This window comes from Phallusia mammillata, chromosome 7 (assembly GCF_965637545.1).
Source record: "Phallusia mammillata chromosome 7, kaPhaMamm4.hap1.1, whole genome shotgun sequence".
NCBI lineage: Eukaryota > Metazoa > Chordata > Ascidiacea > Phlebobranchia > Ascidiidae > Phallusia > Phallusia mammillata.
Genome location: NC_137258.1, coordinates 21466831 through 21485415, shown reverse-complemented (window position 1 = coordinate 21485415; position 18585 = coordinate 21466831). Strand labels below are relative to the sequence as shown.

Here is an 18585-nt window from a genome sequence, read left to right as displayed (position 1 = left end):
ATCTGCAGCCATTATTGATTTCAAACAAATCGAAAGCTACGGGAAAAGGTAAACAATGTCAAATTCGCATTAAATAACAACTTTTACGGAGGAAATAAAGTTCGGAATGGCATCGCAGAAAATATATTTCCGCATAAAAGCTGCAGGCTGTTTAGGCTTTTGTCTACAGCTGCTATATGTTAGCTTAAATTAGCTTTTGCAAACAGTTTGAGGGTGTAGAAGTGCACTGTTGCAGAACAGGGTTTTCGGTGCTAAAATGTCAGGTTTTTGTTTTAGTAATGGCTTGTTTTTTTGAAGTTCATTTCCAATACAGTAGGCTTATGAACTAGCATAGTGAATTTAAATATCACACGACCTTTAAAAAATGTGGCCATAATACTGAATCAGCATACTAAAATCCGCTGGAAATATACTCAACTGAGTCGTATTGTGCAATTTAGCAGGTCAAACGGGCTACTCTAAAATACGCAATCTACGCGATCTACGCAATCTACGCAAACTATACGCAATCTACTAAAAAAAATTAACTAAGATGTTGACGGTTAGGGCTATTAGGGTCAGGGTGAGGGTTTGTGATACAAATAACTTTATAATTTAATTTCAGATGCCTTTCAGGTCTAATTTTCTCACAAGTGTTAACATGCGGTACCATATAGTGTTTAGTACCACTCTCAACACATATTAAGCCCAAACTGGACATCTAAAACTAAATTATAGTGTTATTTTTATTATAAACCCTCACCCAGACCCTAAAAGCCCTAACCGTCAACATTTTAAAAAGTTGCATACGTTTTATAAGTAGATTGCGTACAGATTGCGTAGATTGCGTATTTTAGAGGAGCCCGGTCAAACTGCTACGCCTACGTCTACTTAAACCGGAACTAAACCTAAAACAATTGCTTAACATTACAAAGAACGAAAACCTTTGAATTGAAGTGAAATTCAATCTCACAGGCGAACCTGTTGCCCCCACTTGATTTCTCTTTGTAAACTGCAGCCTTTTTCGTCTGTTCCACAACGCGACAGCAACACCATGCTTGGATAATTTGCTGTTGAAACGGCTTTATGCTTACTGCGCGCTGTCAATCGTTTTCTGTGCAGGTTGCAATAATTTAAAGCAAAATTAGACGCATTTATTTGATTTTCGATTAACAATGGCTACAGATTCTCGTAGATTAGCTGTTCCTCAGTCCAGTCTTGATCCCAAGTCGTTATGCCCTGCAAAAGTAGAAAGGCTTTTGAACGATGAAGAACAAAGATTAGATGGCAGGTATTCGTCTGAATCTCGTGGCATTTACTTACAATGTGGAACAGTTTCCCAAGCCAAAGGCTCTTGCTACTGTGAACTTGGTAATACAAAAGTTGTATGTTCTGTATACGGACCGAAAGATGTAGAACATTATGAAGACTTCCAAATGGAAGGAAAAATAAAATGCGAGTTCAAATATGCACCCTTCTCATGTAGCAAACACCGTGGACACATTCCAGATTTGAGTGAAGCTGAAATTTCCGATGTTATTTTACAAGCATTGACTGCATCAGTAAGGTTACAATGCTATCCAAAGTCTCTTATTGAAGTGTTTATCATAGTTTTGGAAAATGATGGTTCTGCAGTATCTGCATCTATAACTGCAGCTTCTCTAGCTCTTGCCGATGCTGGAATTGAACAGTACGACATAGTTACTAGTGCATCGGTTCGCGTTTACGGAAATGGCAATTTTCTTGAAGACCCTACTTCGGTCGAGGAATACAGGCCACAGGATTTTGATTCTGAATCCGGCGGAGATTTAAATCATGGACTTGTAACAGTTGCCCTTCTTCCAACGCTAAATCAAGTTTGTGCAGTACTGTCTAATGGTCATTTGGAATGTGATGTTCTCGTCGAGACCATTCAAATGTGTACTAGTTTAGCGCAAAATTTATACACTGCTGCTAGAAAATGCCTGTTGTCTTCCGTAAAAAGTGTTGACCAAAATAATGCATGAAACTAAACGTGTAGAACATATGCAATTTGGGTGCTTTAATATTTTCATCTGGTTAAAAAACTTTTCTGTCTTAATCTATACATTTGCTTTATGTTCAAATTCAGTGCTGTAAAATGTTTCTTGAATGACCAATCCACTGCCATGTGTACAACATTAACATTCATAGTACTTTGAGATCAACTCTTATTTGTGTTTGTAGAAATAGAATCGTGAGCTGTTTTTTACTCTGTTTTAACGCACATTTAATTGTAACATACTGTTTTTGGATGAACCTATGCCGGCTGATCAATGGAGACAGCCAAACAATTTATTACCAACTTTGTAGCAGGATGTGCAGGTATGTTCTCATTTTATCTGTATCTTTATGCTACTTATTCCTATTATTTCACAACACTCTAAAAGCATCAAAGCAGTAAATGGAAAGCTGCAGGCAGTGCACACTGTTTCGGCCTATAAGGTCTCATCAGTGCAGCTGGCCATGAGAGATCCTATCTCTTAACTAGAAGTTTAGTTTAGTAAAATCAAATTTAGTAAAACAATAAACCATCAGATATCTGTGTCAAAACAAAATGTGCTCATGTTCTGGTATAATGCATTATAAAAAGCTCTGGGACATAAAAGCAAACTGTCATCAATATGATGTGGATGTGTTCTAACTGTATGTACCTAATTTCAGGAGGCACTGCCTGCGTATACTGTGGCCAGCCGCTTGACACTGTAAAAGTAAAGATGCAAACATTTCCGGAGCTGTACAATGGCATGTTTAGCTGTTTCAAGGAAACTTTAAAAACTGAAGGCATCAGTGGACTATACAAAGGATCAATGCCGGCATTGGTTTGCAATGTTTCTGAAAATGCTGTCCTATTTGTTGCACTTGGAGCCACAAAAAGTGGAGTCGCCTCGTTGAGAAATAAACACCCTGACAAATTAAGGTTGCTATTGTGCTAGGTAAAGTGTAATATGTTTTGGTAACTGATGGTTTCTGGTTAGTTTATGGTGTGTGCATTGTGTAATAGTGTACTGAATTTTTTTAGCAACATAGAGAGTGCCTGTGCTGGGAGTCTTGCCTCAATTTTCTCTACGTTGGTCGTTTGTCCAACTGAGATCCTAAAATGTAGAATGCAGGCAATGAAAGAACTACAAAGCACTGGAATGGTTGATAAAAAATCAATGTAAGTTCTAAAAAAATGCTTTGTGAACATACATGCAACAGTCAATTTTTGTTCAACAAACATTAAGAGGAAATTGCTGTTTAATACTTGCACTTAACACTTACTACATAGCAATCTGCCGAAAGAGCCGCATCTTTGTTAGGATTAAAGTATTAAGACATAGCATTTTACATAGCATTATGGTATAATGCAGAGTATGTTAATTTTTTGGACTTAAAACAGTTTTCTTTCTTGTCAAGCATATAGAAACATACATATCTGTTTTGGTTCATTTTTACCTTAATATCATCTAAGCTGTGTCAAAATGCGTTGAAAAAACACTTTTTATGTAAAAGTACTGTTACTGTTTGTAATATACTTTCACTGAAATGCACAAACTGTGAACATTTAAACTTGCAGAGGACCATGGGGTGTATTGAAACAAATGATAAAAACTGAAGGACTTCTCTCCCCTTTTCAAGGCCTAACAAGCACATGGGCAAGGGAAATGCCTGGATATTTTCTCTTCTTTTATGGCTATGAATGGACTAGAAGCTTAATGACTCCAAAAGGAAAAACCAAAGATGATGTTGGTAGGGTAAACATATTAATACTTTTAATTGTACTCTTCTAACCATATTTTATTAGGTGTACTTGGGACCATATTTGCTGGTGGTACTGCAGGGCTATTCTTGTGGGTTGGTGTATTTCCTATTGATGTTGTGAAGTCAAGAATACAGGTCTTATCAGCTGCAGGAAAGCAAGCGGGTTTTATGAGAACATTTAGGACAGTCTTGCGAACAGAGGGTAAAATATAAAATAATATATAATCTATTTTGCTTTACTGTTGGCTTGTGTGGTAAATGGTGGGGCTTTCAATTCAATTCCTTTACACATGTGGTTGGCAGTGGTGGGATTCAGCCGGTTCGCACTGGTTCTATAGAACCGTCTCACGAAATTTTATGAGATCAGCACTCCGGTTAGCATCACTGGTTGCTGTCAATGGATTTACTGTCAATGAACCGGCTGAAAAATATGACTTTTATGACAGAACCGGCTGACAAAAAAATTGAATCCCACCACTGGTGGTTGGCATAAATGCCCAAGGTACTAATAGACCTTTTTTGTTTTAGGTGTTTTTGCATTGTATAATGGATTGCTCCCTTGCGTCGTCAGGACTTACCCTGCGAATGGTGCCTTATTTCTTGCCTATGAATGGACTAGAAAGCAGTTTGGAAATACCATTGGATTACAAACTTAACTGTCTTTACATAATGATGTTTTTTCGGCAGTTTTATTGTTACCTAGTTGTACTATTTATGATTTTTAGTTGGTTTTACTTTCTATGGGTAAAATTAGTAGCAATTTCTGACATATGTGTGGCAAATATACGTAATGGGTCTATAAAAAGCATGTAAGGTGTTGATCCAAAGTGTGTTGTTGATAAATTGTGTTGGACATTTCACTTAAAACCTTCTGAAGGTGCGTTGAGTGTATGTTTACTTATTACTATGCCCTGCAAAAGTGGGTCAAAAGGTGTATTTTCAACCACGTTTTGCTTGCATGAACAGGACTGAGTGTTATATATTAATCCGTACTCGTGTGTTTTGCAGGAAATTAAATACAAATCGATAGAATTGAGGAAAACCGAAATACTGGTAGTCATTGTGTTTAGAAACAAGCGCAGCAGCATAGGTTTTATAAAACATCAGGTATATTGAAAATAAAAGTAAAACTAGTCAATATCAAACATTAATTTTAGTTTTAGAACGGAACCATTTTGATCTTTTTTTTATGTTTTCTATTTCGGGGATTTTTCGTCACAAAATCACATGTGCGTGTTGTTGACAAAAAACAGTCGCTGCAAAAGGTTTTCTTCCGATATTAAACCAAATTGGTTTTGAAGAAACGGTAAATGGCACAGCGTGCTATAGCGCGTTTTGGATTATCACTGATAAGACGTAATTTAAAACCTGCAACATCTTACAACGTGTGCAAAAAACGCAGTTTGCATAATACACCAACAACAGTCGACAACAGTTTGACTAAATCCTACAGTTATAGTACAGAAGGAAACAATCCAACAAGTGGCAGTGAAGAAAGTGCTTCGGACGAGCCATTCGGAAATGATGAAGTGATTAACGATTTTATGAAGTTTGATGAAGAACTAAAAGAAAAACTAAAAACATTAGATTCAGTTTCCATACCTCGAAAGTCAGATAGCCTTGCTGATTATGTAAACAGTTCTAAAGTATTGCAAACCCTTGTGATGTTCGGAGTGGAGCTGTACACTATTGAAAAACAATTTAAAGAGGCTTTGGACTTTCTTGTGAAACTGGACCTGAATCGGGATGTAGTTCCTAAGTTACAGTTTTTGAAGAAAAACAAGCTTACTCCTCAAGAATTTGGTGCAACTGTGACCAAAAACCCACACATACTTGACCCACAGAACAAAATAGAGGATTTTGAAGAAATGTAAGTGTATTTTGTTGTCATAAGTTCGGAAACAATTATTTCCGGGATAAAATTAGTTAGCTAACAATCCTAACATATAGAGAAAAATTGTATTTCACTTAAACAAGCATCTTTTATCAACTAATTAAGTTCTTTTTTTGTAATGTGACAAGTTGTCGGGTTGTAAAAAGCACTGAACTCTGTTTAAACTTTTGGGATGTTTGGACAAATATAGGTGAAAGATATTTGCCAAAACTGACACAATAATCTTCACAAGAACTATATTTTCATGAATGTTCTGGGTTGCGTAAACAATTTTTGGATGACTGGTAAATTTGTACTAGCTTCAGGTTCCTGATTTAAAAGTTGACTAACTTGGCATCTTTTACTTAGGATTGAATATTTGAGGTCTAAGAAGTTCACCAGCAAGCAAATAGCATCATTACTAGTTCGATATCCAAAGTTTCTTACTCTTTCTGTGCCAAAGATTGATGGCATCCTTGGATTTTACCAAAAGTTGCCAACAAACTTTGCAAACACTATTTACTTCTCTGGAAACCAACTTCGGAGTCTTATTATCAGGTTAGTCCCCACAAAATGATTTGCCAAACCTCTATAACATAATACAGATGACTGTTGTTTATAGCAATTCGAATCTGCTAACTGTTTGCATGTGGTCAATCAGAACAAGCAATTAAACAGACAGTTAAAGGCTACTGTTTTTCATTGTTTTAGAGTGGTTCGTTAAACTGAATTGAAATTACAAAAAGAAATAAAAAATGGTTCAATAGGCTTATAACGAATCACGCCATGGTGGACTTCTTGTGAGCATAACACATTTAGCTGTTGCCAGCCCAACTGGGATAAAATCAAAACAAATAAACTGCAAAGAATCTGTGCATTGTATATTTGCAGGGCTTATAGTGTCTATAATACTCTCACTGTCTGTAATACTGTTTGGGTTTCCTTGGAAATGTTTTAACCATTTTAAACTGGCCTTGGACAGCAACTTTGAGGTCAAAGGGAGACATTTAATTCCCAGAGGATTGTTTTTTTTGCTAATGATGTAAAAAGACTAGGACCAAGCGATTTTAAGTTTGGGTTCATGCTATTTACTAATTTGCCCTTTTGGTTTTTAAATTGAATCTAAAGTTTTTAAATTAAATGTGATTATCTTTTTCAGATGTCCTTCATTATTAACAGCTGACTTAGAAGCTGTGTTTCTAAACATTAAGCTGTTGGAACAGTCATTCGGTTTTTCACTACCTCAGATAAAAAACATGGTTACTATTTACCCAAATTTGCTATTACTGGGTAAGTTTTAATCCAATCACTCTTTTAGAACCACATAAATGTACTCAGCCTGTAATATAACATTTCAGGTAAGTGTGTGTTTAGTTAAGTTAAGATTTTTGATGGTAACATCTGGACAAACAGAAATTGCCTCTAGAAATGAAAGAACTGGAATTAAGATGTCGACTTTTCTTGTTTGAAATGGAATTAACAAAGGAAGAGTTAAGCCAGGCTGCCTTGGTGTTCAATAATCGTCGCAAAGTAAGTGCAGAAAAAAAGTTTTAATAATAGTGTAACTTGAATTTTACTTTATAATACCAATGTGTTTGAACTTGAATCCATAGCGCACGGAGACAAGGCATTACTACCTGAAGTCACTTGGTCGAAACCAGTACAAACCTGATCAAAAAGGCTACTTGTCTATGCTTGATGTAGTGGTTGGCACTGACGAAGAGTTTTGCGAAAAATGCAAAGTTGGAACAATTGAAGATTACGAACGATTTTTGAAAACTATATAAACTGCTTCTGAAATGAAATGAGCATCTGATAAAACAAATGTGCCCAAAAAGTTCCTTTCCAAAACAAACAACTTGTGGAAAACCATACAATTCTGGGCAACTTCTTAGTTGTTATTTTTATACCTTCACACATTTATAATTGTTTTGTTTTTTTTGTTTTGCTTATGCAGACAAATCCGGTTAATCGCATTATCAATTTGCCAACCTTTTTTTGCAATTAACCACATTATGCGATTCACCGGTGTGTGATTTATTTATTCGTCTGTACCAACTATCCAAATATTTCTTATTGTGGACAACTTTAAAATGAAATATTTGGTTCTTAAGTGTAAACTCCTTCAAATGTTGCTCTGTTGTTCCTTTTAGGGCTCCTCTAAAATACGCAATCTACGCAATCTACGCAATCTACGCAATCTACGCAATCTGTACGCAATCTACTTATAAAACGTATGCAACTTTTAAAAATGTTGACGGTTAGGGCTTTTAGGGTCTGGGTGAGGGTTTATAATAAAAATAACACTATAATTTAGTTTTAGATGTCCAGTTTGGGCTTAATATGTGTTGAGAGTGGTACTAAACACTATATGGTACCGCATGTTAACACTTGTGAGAAAATTAGACCCGAAAGGCATCTGAAATTAAATTATAAAGTTATTTGTATCACAAACCCTCACCCTGACCCTAATAGCCCTAACCGTCAACAACTTAGTTAATTTTTTTTAGTAGATTGCGTATAGTTTGCGTAGATTGCGTATTTTAGAGTAGCCTTTCTTTTTATAGGCTTAGGAACTTTCTTTTTTTATAGCTTGGAGTGAAATAACAAACATGGCTTGTAATATTTTTTCAAACACTGTCTGTCAAAGTTGTGGCTGTTTCAAACTTTTCACATCCTCTTACACAAAAGTCTTGTCAAGCAAACTAACAAGAAATATCTCAAATGCCACGAAATTACCGAAACACAAGATTATGCCACCCAGGAGGGCTTTGTTGTATGTACCGGGCCATGACAAAAGGAAAATTGAAAAGATCGGGAGTTTGAAAGTGGATTGTGTTGCACTGGATTGTGAAGATGGAGTTGCTTTGGATAAGTAAGTTTTTCTCAGTCGAAAATGTTTTCTCGACTTTTTTTGTGATGTTAAGTAAGCTGATAGTAAACACAACTTATCTGAAACTAAATTTACTTTTTTTTTCAGGCAACTTAAAAATAACAAAGCATGCAAAATTGCCCACCTGCCTTGGCATGCTAAATGTTTTTAAATTAATAGTTAAAACCACAAAAAATGAAATATCTCAAGCATGCAAGCAAAAATGCACAAGAGCAACGGAATATGATAAACATATCCTTTTGACCGACTGCCTTGACATACCTTCTGGGCGCTAATAGACTCGCTTTATTATAATCTCTTCTGATCATAGAAAATACCCGAAAATGAAACAATTTTTGTAAACCGAAGGTGCAGCTGCTGCGCCTTTTCACATTGTGTCCGATATTCATACATATATTTATATATTTTCACCAATAAGATTTTTCCAGTCGTTTACTGATTTTGTGGCATAAGTGTATTTTAATTCCCATAAACCCATTCAACTTTTATTTCCATGTGGCCACAAAAACTAACAAATGACTAACCTTACATTTAACACTTTTTCAGGAAAGACTTGGCTCGATCCACGATAGCAGAAGTTTATAGTGAAGTACAAAAAACATTTTCAGGGGATCTTTGTGTCCGAATCAACTCTCCAAGCAGTGGTCTTGCTGAAATGGACATTAGAGCGATTACAGCCACTGGAAATTTACCCAGCACAATTATTGTTCCGAAAGTTAATAGTGCTGATGAAATGAGATGGGTATGATAGTCTAAAAAGCTTTGTATGTTCTGATTGCTGATTTTGGTTCTGTTTTACAGTTTTGCAATGAATACATTTCAAGTTGCAAAAGGGTTCCTTTACAAACTAGCATAATCTTTATGACAGAAAGTGGACAAGGATTGTTAAATTTGAAGGTGATTTTATCATTTGTATTAATTATGGGTCCCCTTCCCTGAAGGGGACACATATTGTTTTTGTCCGTATTTTTTTTTTCTTTTTTCTGTCTAACGCTGGCTTGTTAGACGCGTTTGGTTAAGAAAGAGTGCTTCAAATTTATTCAAATTTGCACAGATGTTAGTTATTAATCCGAGTTTGGTCCCCGTGAAATTTGACCCCAAATGACCCAGCGGTTCACCCACAGACCCCCAAAACGTAAAATGTTTAAACGCTCGTTTGGTCAAGAAAGCGTGCTTTAAATTTATTGAAATTTGGACAGATGTTAGTTATTAATCTGAACTTGATCCTCCAAAAGTTTGACCCCGAATGACCCAGCGGTACACCCACAGGCCCCCGAAACGTAAATGTGTCTAACGCTCGTTTGGTCAAGAAAGACACTGTAGGCAGAAGTCCCAAGAGAGTACGTTTACGAATAATAGGGCAGAGCGGGAGGGCTCGGCTTGACGTCGGACAGACGTTTTACGAGAGGTCGTTTCGGTGATTAGATATCAGCTGTTTTGCACAGCAATGCTATGTCGTTTTATTAAGTTATCACTCACATTTTCAGTTTTGGCAAAGGTTTCACACCTATGACGTGATTTAAACCTAATAAGCGTGCTTCGGTTTCGTATATGTCAAGCAAAACTTTGTTAATCAGACTAAATATGAAAAAATAAACTTGACTTTTTTGGAAGATAATTTTTTTTAAATGCTCGTTGTCAGGTTGGCTGCTGCATGACCACGAGTTACTTAAGGTCAATTAGTAGGTATTACTAACACAGTTCAGAACTTTCTTTCGTCATAACGTAGCGTTTTTTTTAATCAAATACTCAAGGCATGTATAAATTAGGTGAAACAGTGTTGTTGAACACTAAGGACGGCGTGCTATTGAAAACGGTGTCAAAAGGCCAAACAGTCGTTTGGTGTGTGCACCCTAAAAGGTTACTACAGGTCAATGGTTTTGCGAAACAAAGTTAAATGAAAAACAATTTGTTATGTATACACTTGCAGCAAATCGCTTTTTAATTTAAAGTGTCTGTAACACAACTGTTACAGCTTTCTAGAAAAAAATTGTGTTTAAAACCCGACCTTGGACGACAACATCTGGGTCAAAGCAAGAGATTAAATTGAAAGTATTTGTTTCGTTCTTTTTTAATGTTTTTGTAATTATACGACAATAATAATGCAAAAAAATACAAACAATTTTTTTTATTGTTGGGTTAATGTTTGTAAAAATTTGTTCTTAAGAATTAAAAAATCACCGCAACATTTGTTTACCGTAAATCCGCACAAACGCGCGTGTGGGGACCCATTAGTTTTTGTTTACAAAAACAATCATATGTGTAGATCAAATGATGTGTATAGTAAAATGGATAAATATCGTATAGAATATATTTTTTAATTAAGCCTTATCTTTGCAAAGATGGAAAAAGTGTCTTGCTTATTCAATATTTTAGAATTGTTTAGATTGTAACTGAGTTAACAATTCAATTCACTGAAATATTTAGTGACAATCATTTAATTAATTTTATTACATTCCACTGAATTTAAATTTGTTAACCGAATTTTTTGTCAGTCGGTTCTATCACAAAAGTCATATTTTTCAGTCAGTTCTGTTACAAAAAGTCCATTGACAGTAACCAGAAATGCTAACCGGTTTGCTGATCTCTTTCATGAGGCGGTTCTATAGAATGGGTGCGAACCACCTGGATCCCCCACTGACTACAACCATACCTGAACATACAAGCAATTAACTTAACCATGTCAATAGTAAAAATGAAAATTTTGCTGTGTATTCCTTTTTTCGTTAAGTCTACTGATTTATTTTAGTTGATTATAATATGAAGTGTGTTTAAGAACCAGCTCCTTTTTTCTCTATTCATGGGGTTTATTAACAAAATTGCAGGAAATAATTGAAGCAGGCATTGCAGCCTGCGCACAACACCCCACCCGCTGTCATATATCTGGTGTGATATTTGGATCTGATGATTTTTGTGCTGATCTGGAAATTAATCGAACAAGTGATGCCAGTGAGCTGACTTATGCTCGACAAAAGATTGTGGCAACTGCTAAAGCTTTTAGAATGCAAGCCATTGACATGGTCTACATTGATTACAAAGGTAGATGTTATCTGTGTTTTTGATTTGACCTTTTTTATTCTTGTGCAAGAGGTTCAGGACTATCATTTTGGCAACAGACAAAGCATGTTAAAAATCTTTGACAATTTGGACCGTTGGTGAAATGTGTTAACTGTAAACAATGCTAATGCAAAAGTATTCTAAATTTTGCCCTTTCAATCGTCATTTTCAAAGATTGATGCTTGCAGTGTAGAGTTTAGGCTGACATACTCTTTAACGGCGGTTTCCAACCTTTTTAACAAATGTTCCTCTAACAATTCAAAACTGTTATTCATCCTTAAAATACTATATGGTAGATGTAAAATCATACAAATATGAAATTGGGTCTTTCATCAATTTCACTTGTTATACTCTTTAAGCTGAAGTGTCTATTTACAAACCACATGTACAAAGTAAATTCCTCCCCTCAACTTTCAAATTTCTCCCCGGATGGGAACCTCTGCTGTAAAACATTGAGAGAAATATTTAATGATTAAAATATTCAATTAAAGATGTACAAATTGGTACTCTTCTCTTTTTTGCTCAACAAGTATTTGAAACAGAGATGTTGTACAGATTCAGAAGGTCTAAAGAAGCAGGCAACTGATGGAGCTAATATTGGATTCACTGGTAAACAAGTTATTCATCCAAATCAAATAGCTCCAGTGCAAGAATGCTTTAGTCCATCAGAAGAAAAAGTAAAATGGGCTGAAGAACTGTTGGGTGCCTTCGAAAAGAGCACTGAAGTAACTTGCTGTCAGAATTTCTTAGCGCTTTAGCAAGTTTTGTTTAAATTGCTCTGTTTTGTTTTTCGCAGGGCGTATTTACCTTCAGAGGACAGATGATTGACATGCCCACAGTTCTGCAGGCAAAGAATATTAAAAGACTAGTTGAAGAAATAAATAAATGACATTGATAATACAGTTTGATTTTGTTGTCTTCACATTGCATAGCAGGCTTCAGGGCAGTATGGTGCAAAGAGACATAGATTGAAAAACACCATATTTTGCCAAGTCCTAGCTGGTCTTTTAAAAGATTTGCAAAGTTTAGTTTTTTTCTTTCAATTGATCACCTCTTGGCACATAGTTTGCATTCATTGACCCTAATTTTGGTCTGTAAGATTTTTTTTTTTCACGAACTGAATCTTTTCTGGTCTGTAAAAGTGCCAAATATGACTAAACAAATTCATCATTACATTTATTGTCACATCTTTACATATTTAAAAGACTTTAATGGATCTTCCATCTGTTTTTTGTACTTTGGGTTGAGTTGTCCGGTCCTTTGTCTGCCCTGTTTATGCCGTTTCTCTATTACAGCATGCGATGGTGCTGGTAGGGAACGCTTTGGGGCTGCTTTCACTCCAGTGTACATTGATTTCAGTGTTGGTGGAACTGTGAGAAAAATATGTAGTTACACAATGAAAAAATAAAATAAAAAGCTTTGTTTATGTATTTAAAATCAATTGATTGAGCAGTATCTGACCCTCTGACAGGCAACATACTTATCGACGATCACTGTTTTTGTTCAAGTACAACTCTAAATATGGAAACAGGTTTCCAAAGAAACAGAATCAGTCGATATAGGTGTTGGTTTTTAGCCTATTGTTGTTTTAGCTTCTTTATATTGTTTTTTTCTTGCTTTTACAGAACTGGCGATGCCAATAGGCGAAATATATATTCTTAACAATTACCGACTGATTCTGTTTCACAGTATTGTTATTGCTGGTATTTACTTTGCACAATAAAGAGTAGTTTAGGTTTCGGTAAATTATGATGAAATTACAGAGTTTCAATACAGAGAAGCAAACCAGACATTCTGCATGAGACATTACTGAATTATGCTGTCAAACTCACTGCACAGTAAATCTCAGTTAAACCAGATTTGCCTAATCCGGATCTTCGCCTAATTCGGACAAAACACGAGGTACAAATGATTTGCAATGTGACTAGACTTAAACCAATTGTTATTCCAGGCTTTTGCCAAATCCAGGCAAACTGTTTGGTCCAAGCAGGTCCAGATTAACTAAAGTTTACTGTATTTCATAAAATGGGAGTCCAATACTCAGGATCAACTTACTGAGATACTCTGGAACATTCTTCATGTGTTTTTTCACTTTGACAGGCTGTGAAACTGCATCGTGTCGCAATACATGCAAGTCATTGGGATTCTCTTCAAAGTAGGTCTTCAGTTTTTCTGAGTTCAGCATTTCTCTGCGGATTTCTTTTACTCTGGCTTCCCGTATTCTTGTTTTTGTCACTGACCGAATTGCATCCTAAATAAGTTGAAAAAACAATTGTTTGTCATGTCACAAAACTAAAAAACATAAATGTAATTTCTCAGGAACTAAAAAAGTGTATTACAAAAAATTGATCTTCTTTTGTACTAAGCATATTAAATGCAATAAAAATATTTCACACCTTGCAACGATATCGAAATCCTTCAATCTCCTCCATTTTGAATTGATAAGGTTTTAGTGGAGTGTCTTCCTCTTCCCCGCTTCCTGACAGTTGTTTCTGCGCTTCTTTGAGTAAATCCATTTCTTCAGCAAGCACAAACGACAATGCAGTGCCCATTTTGTCACCTCTTGCAGTCCTGTCAATAAAAAATATTATTACAACACAATCAGCTCTGTAAAAAATCCCAAATGGTGCAAAATTAATTACTTAATAAATAAGAACACAATACAGTCTGCAAAATTCAGGGCACCCTTGACGGCAAAAACCATACCTTCCAACTCGGTGAACATAAGCTTGAACAGTTTTGGGAAAGTCAAAGTTGATTACATTAGATACATTTTGAAAGTCAATGCCTCGAGAAACGCAGTACTCCTTTGATTGAACTTTCCTTTTTTTCCTGAATTAAACACACAGTTTATGCAAACAAACTTATTGCAATTTTTTCAGAAATCATACTTCATTTTTCCCATCTTTTTTGTAGGTTTGTTTGTAGTTTCATTGGCAGGTAAATCAATAAGGGAGCTTTCATCTGTTGCAATAATTATGTCATAAAGACCCTGAAAGTAAATAAGAATGAGAAATTTAATCTCAACCTGTGGTATGCATACCGTTATTGGTATGCTGGAGCTTTTAAGGTTGTACATGAGCAGCTTTCTGCTATATTATACCTATTAAAAGTCAGATTATGAAATACAACTTTACTGACCCAACTGATCAACCCTGGTTTAGAATAAAACTCATGTCTTTGACATTATTTCGGAATTGCTAATGTTGATGGTTTTACAAATATACTGTTCTAGTCAAGAACAACTGGCCTACTCTTTGTCTACCCTTCAAAACAGCACACAACTACAGAAAAGCTGGCAGGTTGTATATGATCAGTATAGAGTTGAGAAACACTGGATTACTTGGTTATATTGCTCCACAACATGGCATCTTATATTCACAGGTAACTCAGAGTTTAGAACGCAGCAGAAAATTGAAAACTGCTCAAGAAACAACTTTAATCTGAAACACAAACATATTATGTTTTAGACAACATCCTCTGTATATCACCATAGCTGCTTAAAGACCAATTTCAAAAATGTGAGGTGTAAAAAAACAGTTAAAGCAGATTTAAAATGAGAAACCAATTCGGTATATTTTGTTAATTTAAGTCAAAAAGACAAAATAGTAATGTTAGGCAAAGACACAGTACAGTAGACAGTAGTCATACAATAAAGTTAATAACCAGTAAGCTGAGAATTGCCAGTTTTTATGATTCCAGCTTTGTGAAAGTGCTTAAATATGGTAACAGCTATAAAATTATTGTCTTTTATTTTACTGACCTACAGTACCAAACAGCTAATTTGAAAAAAATGACAACATTAATCATAGCCAAAACACTGCTGGCAAAAAAACATTACTATTTTTACCCCTGACTTGCACCAGCATATATGTATGTTCCTTATGCTTCATTTTACTAACCTGTAACATCTGTTAACTGTGTTTACAAACAGCAGCGACTTTCCACGAATAAGTTTAAGTTTAAGTAGTGCATAAATCAGCAAGTATTTGTCATCCTCTGTTTCATTGAAAACATGATATTGTGTCAATTGGCTTGCTGCTGGCAATTGGGATTCATTCAGGTTAAGTGTGATTGGATTGTGAAGAATCAATTTCTTTAATGCTTCTACATCCTTAAAAAAGGCAATTGACATTTAACAGTTTAGTAGCCAAAACTAGTGATGCACCAAACACGCCTCAAAAGGTTTGTGACGAATAATTTTAGCCAAATAAGGCCAAATCTAAAATTTGATTTCTGATGGATGTTTTAAACTGAACTTATGCTTTTGATGGGGGTAAAACTGTTTATGACACTTTTAAACAACTTTTTCCATCCAAATTTGGGACAAAATGTATATTTTGCAGACAATTTATTAAAGGGAATACAGATCTTTCTGGGCTGCTTTACACCTTATGCATAAAGTTCTTTAGCATTTGCATGTGTTGTGTTTGTATAGCGTATATCAAAAGATAAAATGAAATTTCAGGGAGTGTTTTCAGTTTCAATGTTGTTAAAACCTTGTTTTCCAAAAGCAAGCTGTCTAGTATCTAATTTGCGCCTATAATATATCCTCTACAAACTCAAAAACTCTTACAAACCTCAGTAAATGTTGCAGAGGTAATAAAAGCTTGGTAATTGTTTGGAAAATGGGGATTTAAAGATTTCAGGTCATCCTCATATCCAAATGAAAACAATAAATCAGCTTCATCCATAACAAGCCACTGTAGGGTTGAAAGGTCAAGGTTTTCTGCATTAACTTGGGCAAGCACTCGACTAGGTGTGCCAATAACAACGTCAGGTTTTTCTGACAGTAAGGGCCTGAAATAAACAAAAACAATAAATGTTGCTGCACCACCTTTTACAATACTTGGTAACTTTTTCTACCGCTTTGCAACATTCAAAACATCAGATGACTCAACATTGATTAATCTTAAATTTACATGATTATAATCAAGACCTTATTAAAAACATAAATAGATAATAGGCATGCACAAAACAGATTCCTTTATGAAACTGTTCGTACTTTTCTAGCCTGTTTGCAATCATTACTTAAACCTAAAATAACCTTTTACTTTTGCATTAAAACATAATTTTCTGAACACTTTGCAAACAAACAATTACCATGTAATGTAAAAATAAAACCATTAAAAATACCTGAGTAATTCTGGATTGGATTCATGTGAAACATCAATACAAGTAACACTTTGTGAACAACATGATATTAGTTCTTGCATCATCACATATGCTTGTTTCGATAACTCCCTTGATGGAACAAGAACCAATGCCCTTATTTGTTGACCTACGAAAAACAAGTTAAAATATGATGGATGTGTAGTCTTCTAATGTTGGATGTATGCAACCAATATTATTCACCATTTGTACTATCACCAAAATATCAAATATATAATTTCTAAAAATGGATTTCCACTTAATACTATCCAGTAGCTTCCAAACAGACATAAAAAGCAAAGTTAATGGACCAATATTTATACAAGAAGTCTGTGAACCTTCATGCAAAATAATCACTTTCAAAAAAATGTAAGTTATAGTTCATTGTTGCTCATATGCTTTTAGGTTGGAAAACCATTTTCATAAATGAAATACAAACACCTTCATCAGAGGAGGTGGATTTTTTGTTGTTCAGGATCCGCTGTATGATAGGAATAGCATATGCAGCAGTTTTTCCAGATCCAGTTCTTGCTCTTGATAATATGTCCTTGCCATCCAAAGCAAAGGGAATTGCCTTTTCCTGAATTGCTGTCGGCTCGGACCAACCAAGATTTGCAATAGACTAAAATAAACAGTCTTGTTTACTACTAAATTGAGGTTCAGTGTTCTTTTGTGTCAATTGGCTATTGTAAGATTAAACTTATAAGACTTGTATCTAGTTTATGTTAGTGTTTAGTCATCATTGTTCGAACCTATGGACTCTGCAGTCTGCAGAACATGGCAGTTCCCGGCGAGATCTCGCACGTGCAGGACCTACATGTCCCGCGTGCGCCCATGCATGACCCGTAAGTTTGCATGCAAGACCAATTTCAGCAGGCGCAAAGCAAGTAAAAGAGGTCAAAACAGTACAATTTTTGCGTGCAACCCCCAAAAATTGGCGTGAAAAATGTTTTTTTCATAAAATAATCGCGCGTGCAGCTGCCATACTCTGCAGACTGGCAGTCCGCACTGTCATGTACTACATATTTTTTTCTGTTTTTGTTGTACAGAAACGTACCAATTGGAAAAAATTAGTCATGTGCAAAAAAAACGATTTGAAGCAGGCACGAAATCCAGTCTGTAGAGTGTGGCAGCTTCACACGCGATTTTCTTTTGAAAAAAAAAATTTGCACGCCAAGTTTTGGGGGTTGCACGCAAAAATTGTACTGTTTTGACTTCTTTTACTTGCTTTGTGCCTGCTAAAATAGGTCTTGCACGCGAACTTATGGGTCGTGCAGGTAGGACATGTAGGTCCTGCACCCACGAGATCCCGTCGGGAACTGTCATGTTCTGCAGACTGGCCCGAAATAGTTTGAAGCAGGCCAGAAATGTGTGAAGCAGGTGAGACGCCAAATGAAGACTTATTTACTTATACAAGACATACCTTCAATATTCTATTGTCCAATCCCATTTCATGAAACTGAACTTTTTTAGGTACTTCATCGTCTTCCATATTATTTATCTTGACAGCTTATGTAGTTGGCCAAGATGTAAATTCTATCTTTCAGCTGTTCTGCTGGTTTGTTCTTGGGACTTCTTGCACACGTGCGTTGAAAAATTCGTACTAATCCAAACCTCCAAAAACTTTTCAAACAGCAAATATGTAACTTAGCGGTTGAGTGTTTTGACAATACTGAGCAAACACTTGAGGAAATGTGTGCCGAAAGTCATTGTTATTTTTAAACAGTCAATAAATCTTTTTTACTAAACAATAATTACTGCAAATTCTCTGTGGCATTGGAAATTTACAACTACAAGGGAGAATTTCTGGGAAAGTACCGTTTCTACAAAACTGCCATGGATATCAACATTTATCATTTAATACGTATGT

The 18585-nt window shown here is 35.5% G+C and overlaps 5 protein-coding genes across 5 annotated transcripts; 4 read left to right on the top strand and 1 right to left on the bottom strand.

The window, feature by feature from the left end:
* The first annotated feature begins 915 nt into the window (after positions 1 to 915).
* On the top strand, positions 916 to 2161 carry LOC145237914 (exosome complex component MTR3-like). The gene has a single exon (XM_080100912.1). The coding sequence runs from the start codon at positions 1155 to 1157 to the stop codon at positions 1983 to 1985; it is 831 nt and encodes a 276-aa protein (XP_079957038.1). The 5' UTR covers positions 916 to 1154; the 3' UTR covers positions 1986 to 2161.
* Positions 2162 to 2175: 14 nt separating this feature from the next.
* On the top strand, positions 2176 to 4789 carry LOC145237913 (mitochondrial ornithine transporter 1-like). The gene is made up of 6 exons (XM_080100911.1): positions 2176 to 2322; positions 2662 to 2917; positions 3020 to 3157; positions 3557 to 3729; positions 3785 to 3943; positions 4270 to 4789. Exons 1-6 carry the CDS (start codon positions 2274 to 2276, stop codon positions 4395 to 4397), a joined length of 903 nt encoding a protein of 300 aa, XP_079957037.1. The 5' UTR covers positions 2176 to 2273; the 3' UTR covers positions 4398 to 4789.
* Positions 4790 to 4957: 168 nt separating this feature from the next.
* LOC145237911 (transcription termination factor 3, mitochondrial-like) lies at positions 4958 to 7766 on the top strand. Its single transcript, XM_080100909.1, has 5 exons — positions 4958 to 5611; positions 5984 to 6172; positions 6774 to 6904; positions 7041 to 7144; positions 7228 to 7766. The coding sequence occupies exons 1-5, from the start codon at positions 5052 to 5054 to the stop codon at positions 7399 to 7401; spliced, it is 1158 nt and encodes a 385-aa protein (XP_079957035.1). The 5' UTR covers positions 4958 to 5051; the 3' UTR covers positions 7402 to 7766.
* A 297-nt stretch (positions 7767 to 8063) lies between these two features.
* LOC145237912 (citramalyl-CoA lyase, mitochondrial-like) lies at positions 8064 to 12464 on the top strand. The gene is made up of 6 exons (XM_080100910.1): positions 8064 to 8489; positions 9054 to 9249; positions 9309 to 9404; positions 11333 to 11546; positions 12120 to 12289; positions 12361 to 12464. Exons 1-6 carry the CDS (start codon positions 8227 to 8229, stop codon positions 12451 to 12453), a joined length of 1032 nt encoding a protein of 343 aa, XP_079957036.1. The 5' UTR covers positions 8064 to 8226; the 3' UTR covers positions 12454 to 12464.
* Positions 12465 to 12727: 263 nt separating this feature from the next.
* Positions 12728 to 18580, bottom strand: LOC145237910 (putative ATP-dependent RNA helicase DDX56). The gene is made up of 11 exons (XM_080100907.1): positions 18139 to 18580; positions 17157 to 17337; positions 16701 to 16845; positions 16145 to 16364; positions 15467 to 15678; positions 14908 to 15007; positions 14456 to 14556; positions 14271 to 14396; positions 13961 to 14135; positions 13620 to 13815; positions 12728 to 12934 (listed from the first exon to the last, which is right to left on the bottom strand). The coding sequence occupies exons 1-11, from the start codon at positions 18205 to 18207 to the stop codon at positions 12747 to 12749; spliced, it is 1713 nt and encodes a 570-aa protein (XP_079957033.1). The 5' UTR covers positions 18208 to 18580; the 3' UTR covers positions 12728 to 12746.
* Between the last annotated feature and the right edge of the window lie 5 nt (positions 18581 to 18585).

Excerpts from the sequence above, each read along its gene's own strand:
- LOC145237914 (XM_080100912.1), top strand. The coding sequence starts at position 1,155 with ATGGCTACAGATTCTCGTAGATTAGCTGTTCCTCAGTCCAGTCTTGAT.
- LOC145237913 (XM_080100911.1), top strand. The coding sequence starts at position 2,274 with ATGGAGACAGCCAAACAATTTATTACCAACTTTGTAGCAGGATGTGCA. Across the intron at positions 3,730-3,784 it reads AAAAACCAAAGATGATGTTG|GTGTACTTGGGACCATATTT; the intron begins GTAGGGTAAACA and ends ATATTTTATTAG. Across the intron at positions 3,944-4,269 it reads GACAGTCTTGCGAACAGAGG|GTGTTTTTGCATTGTATAAT; the intron begins GTAAAATATAAA and ends TTTTTGTTTTAG.
- LOC145237911 (XM_080100909.1), top strand. The coding sequence starts at position 5,052 with ATGGCACAGCGTGCTATAGCGCGTTTTGGATTATCACTGATAAGACGT. Across the intron at positions 5,612-5,983 it reads ATAGAGGATTTTGAAGAAAT|GATTGAATATTTGAGGTCTA; the intron begins GTAAGTGTATTT and ends TCTTTTACTTAG. Across the intron at positions 6,905-7,040 it reads CCCAAATTTGCTATTACTGG|AAATGAAAGAACTGGAATTA; the intron begins GTAAGTTTTAAT and ends AATTGCCTCTAG.
- LOC145237912 (XM_080100910.1), top strand. The coding sequence starts at position 8,227 with ATGGCTTGTAATATTTTTTCAAACACTGTCTGTCAAAGTTGTGGCTGT. Across the intron at positions 9,250-9,308 it reads GTGCTGATGAAATGAGATGG|TTTTGCAATGAATACATTTC; the intron begins GTATGATAGTCT and ends TCTGTTTTACAG. Across the intron at positions 11,547-12,119 it reads GGTCTACATTGATTACAAAG|ATTCAGAAGGTCTAAAGAAG; the intron begins GTAGATGTTATC and ends GATGTTGTACAG.
- LOC145237910 (XM_080100907.1), bottom strand. The coding sequence starts at position 18,207 with ATGGAAGACGATGAAGTACCTAAAAAAGTTCAGTTTCATGAAATGGGA. Across the intron at positions 15,679-16,144 it reads CCTCTGCAACATTTACTGAG|GATGTAGAAGCATTAAAGAA; the intron begins GTTTGTAAGAGT and ends GCCTTTTTTAAG. Across the intron at positions 12,935-13,619 it reads GAATGTTCCAGAGTATCTCA|TTCCACCAACACTGAAATCA; the intron begins GTAAGTTGATCC and ends TTTTTCTCACAG.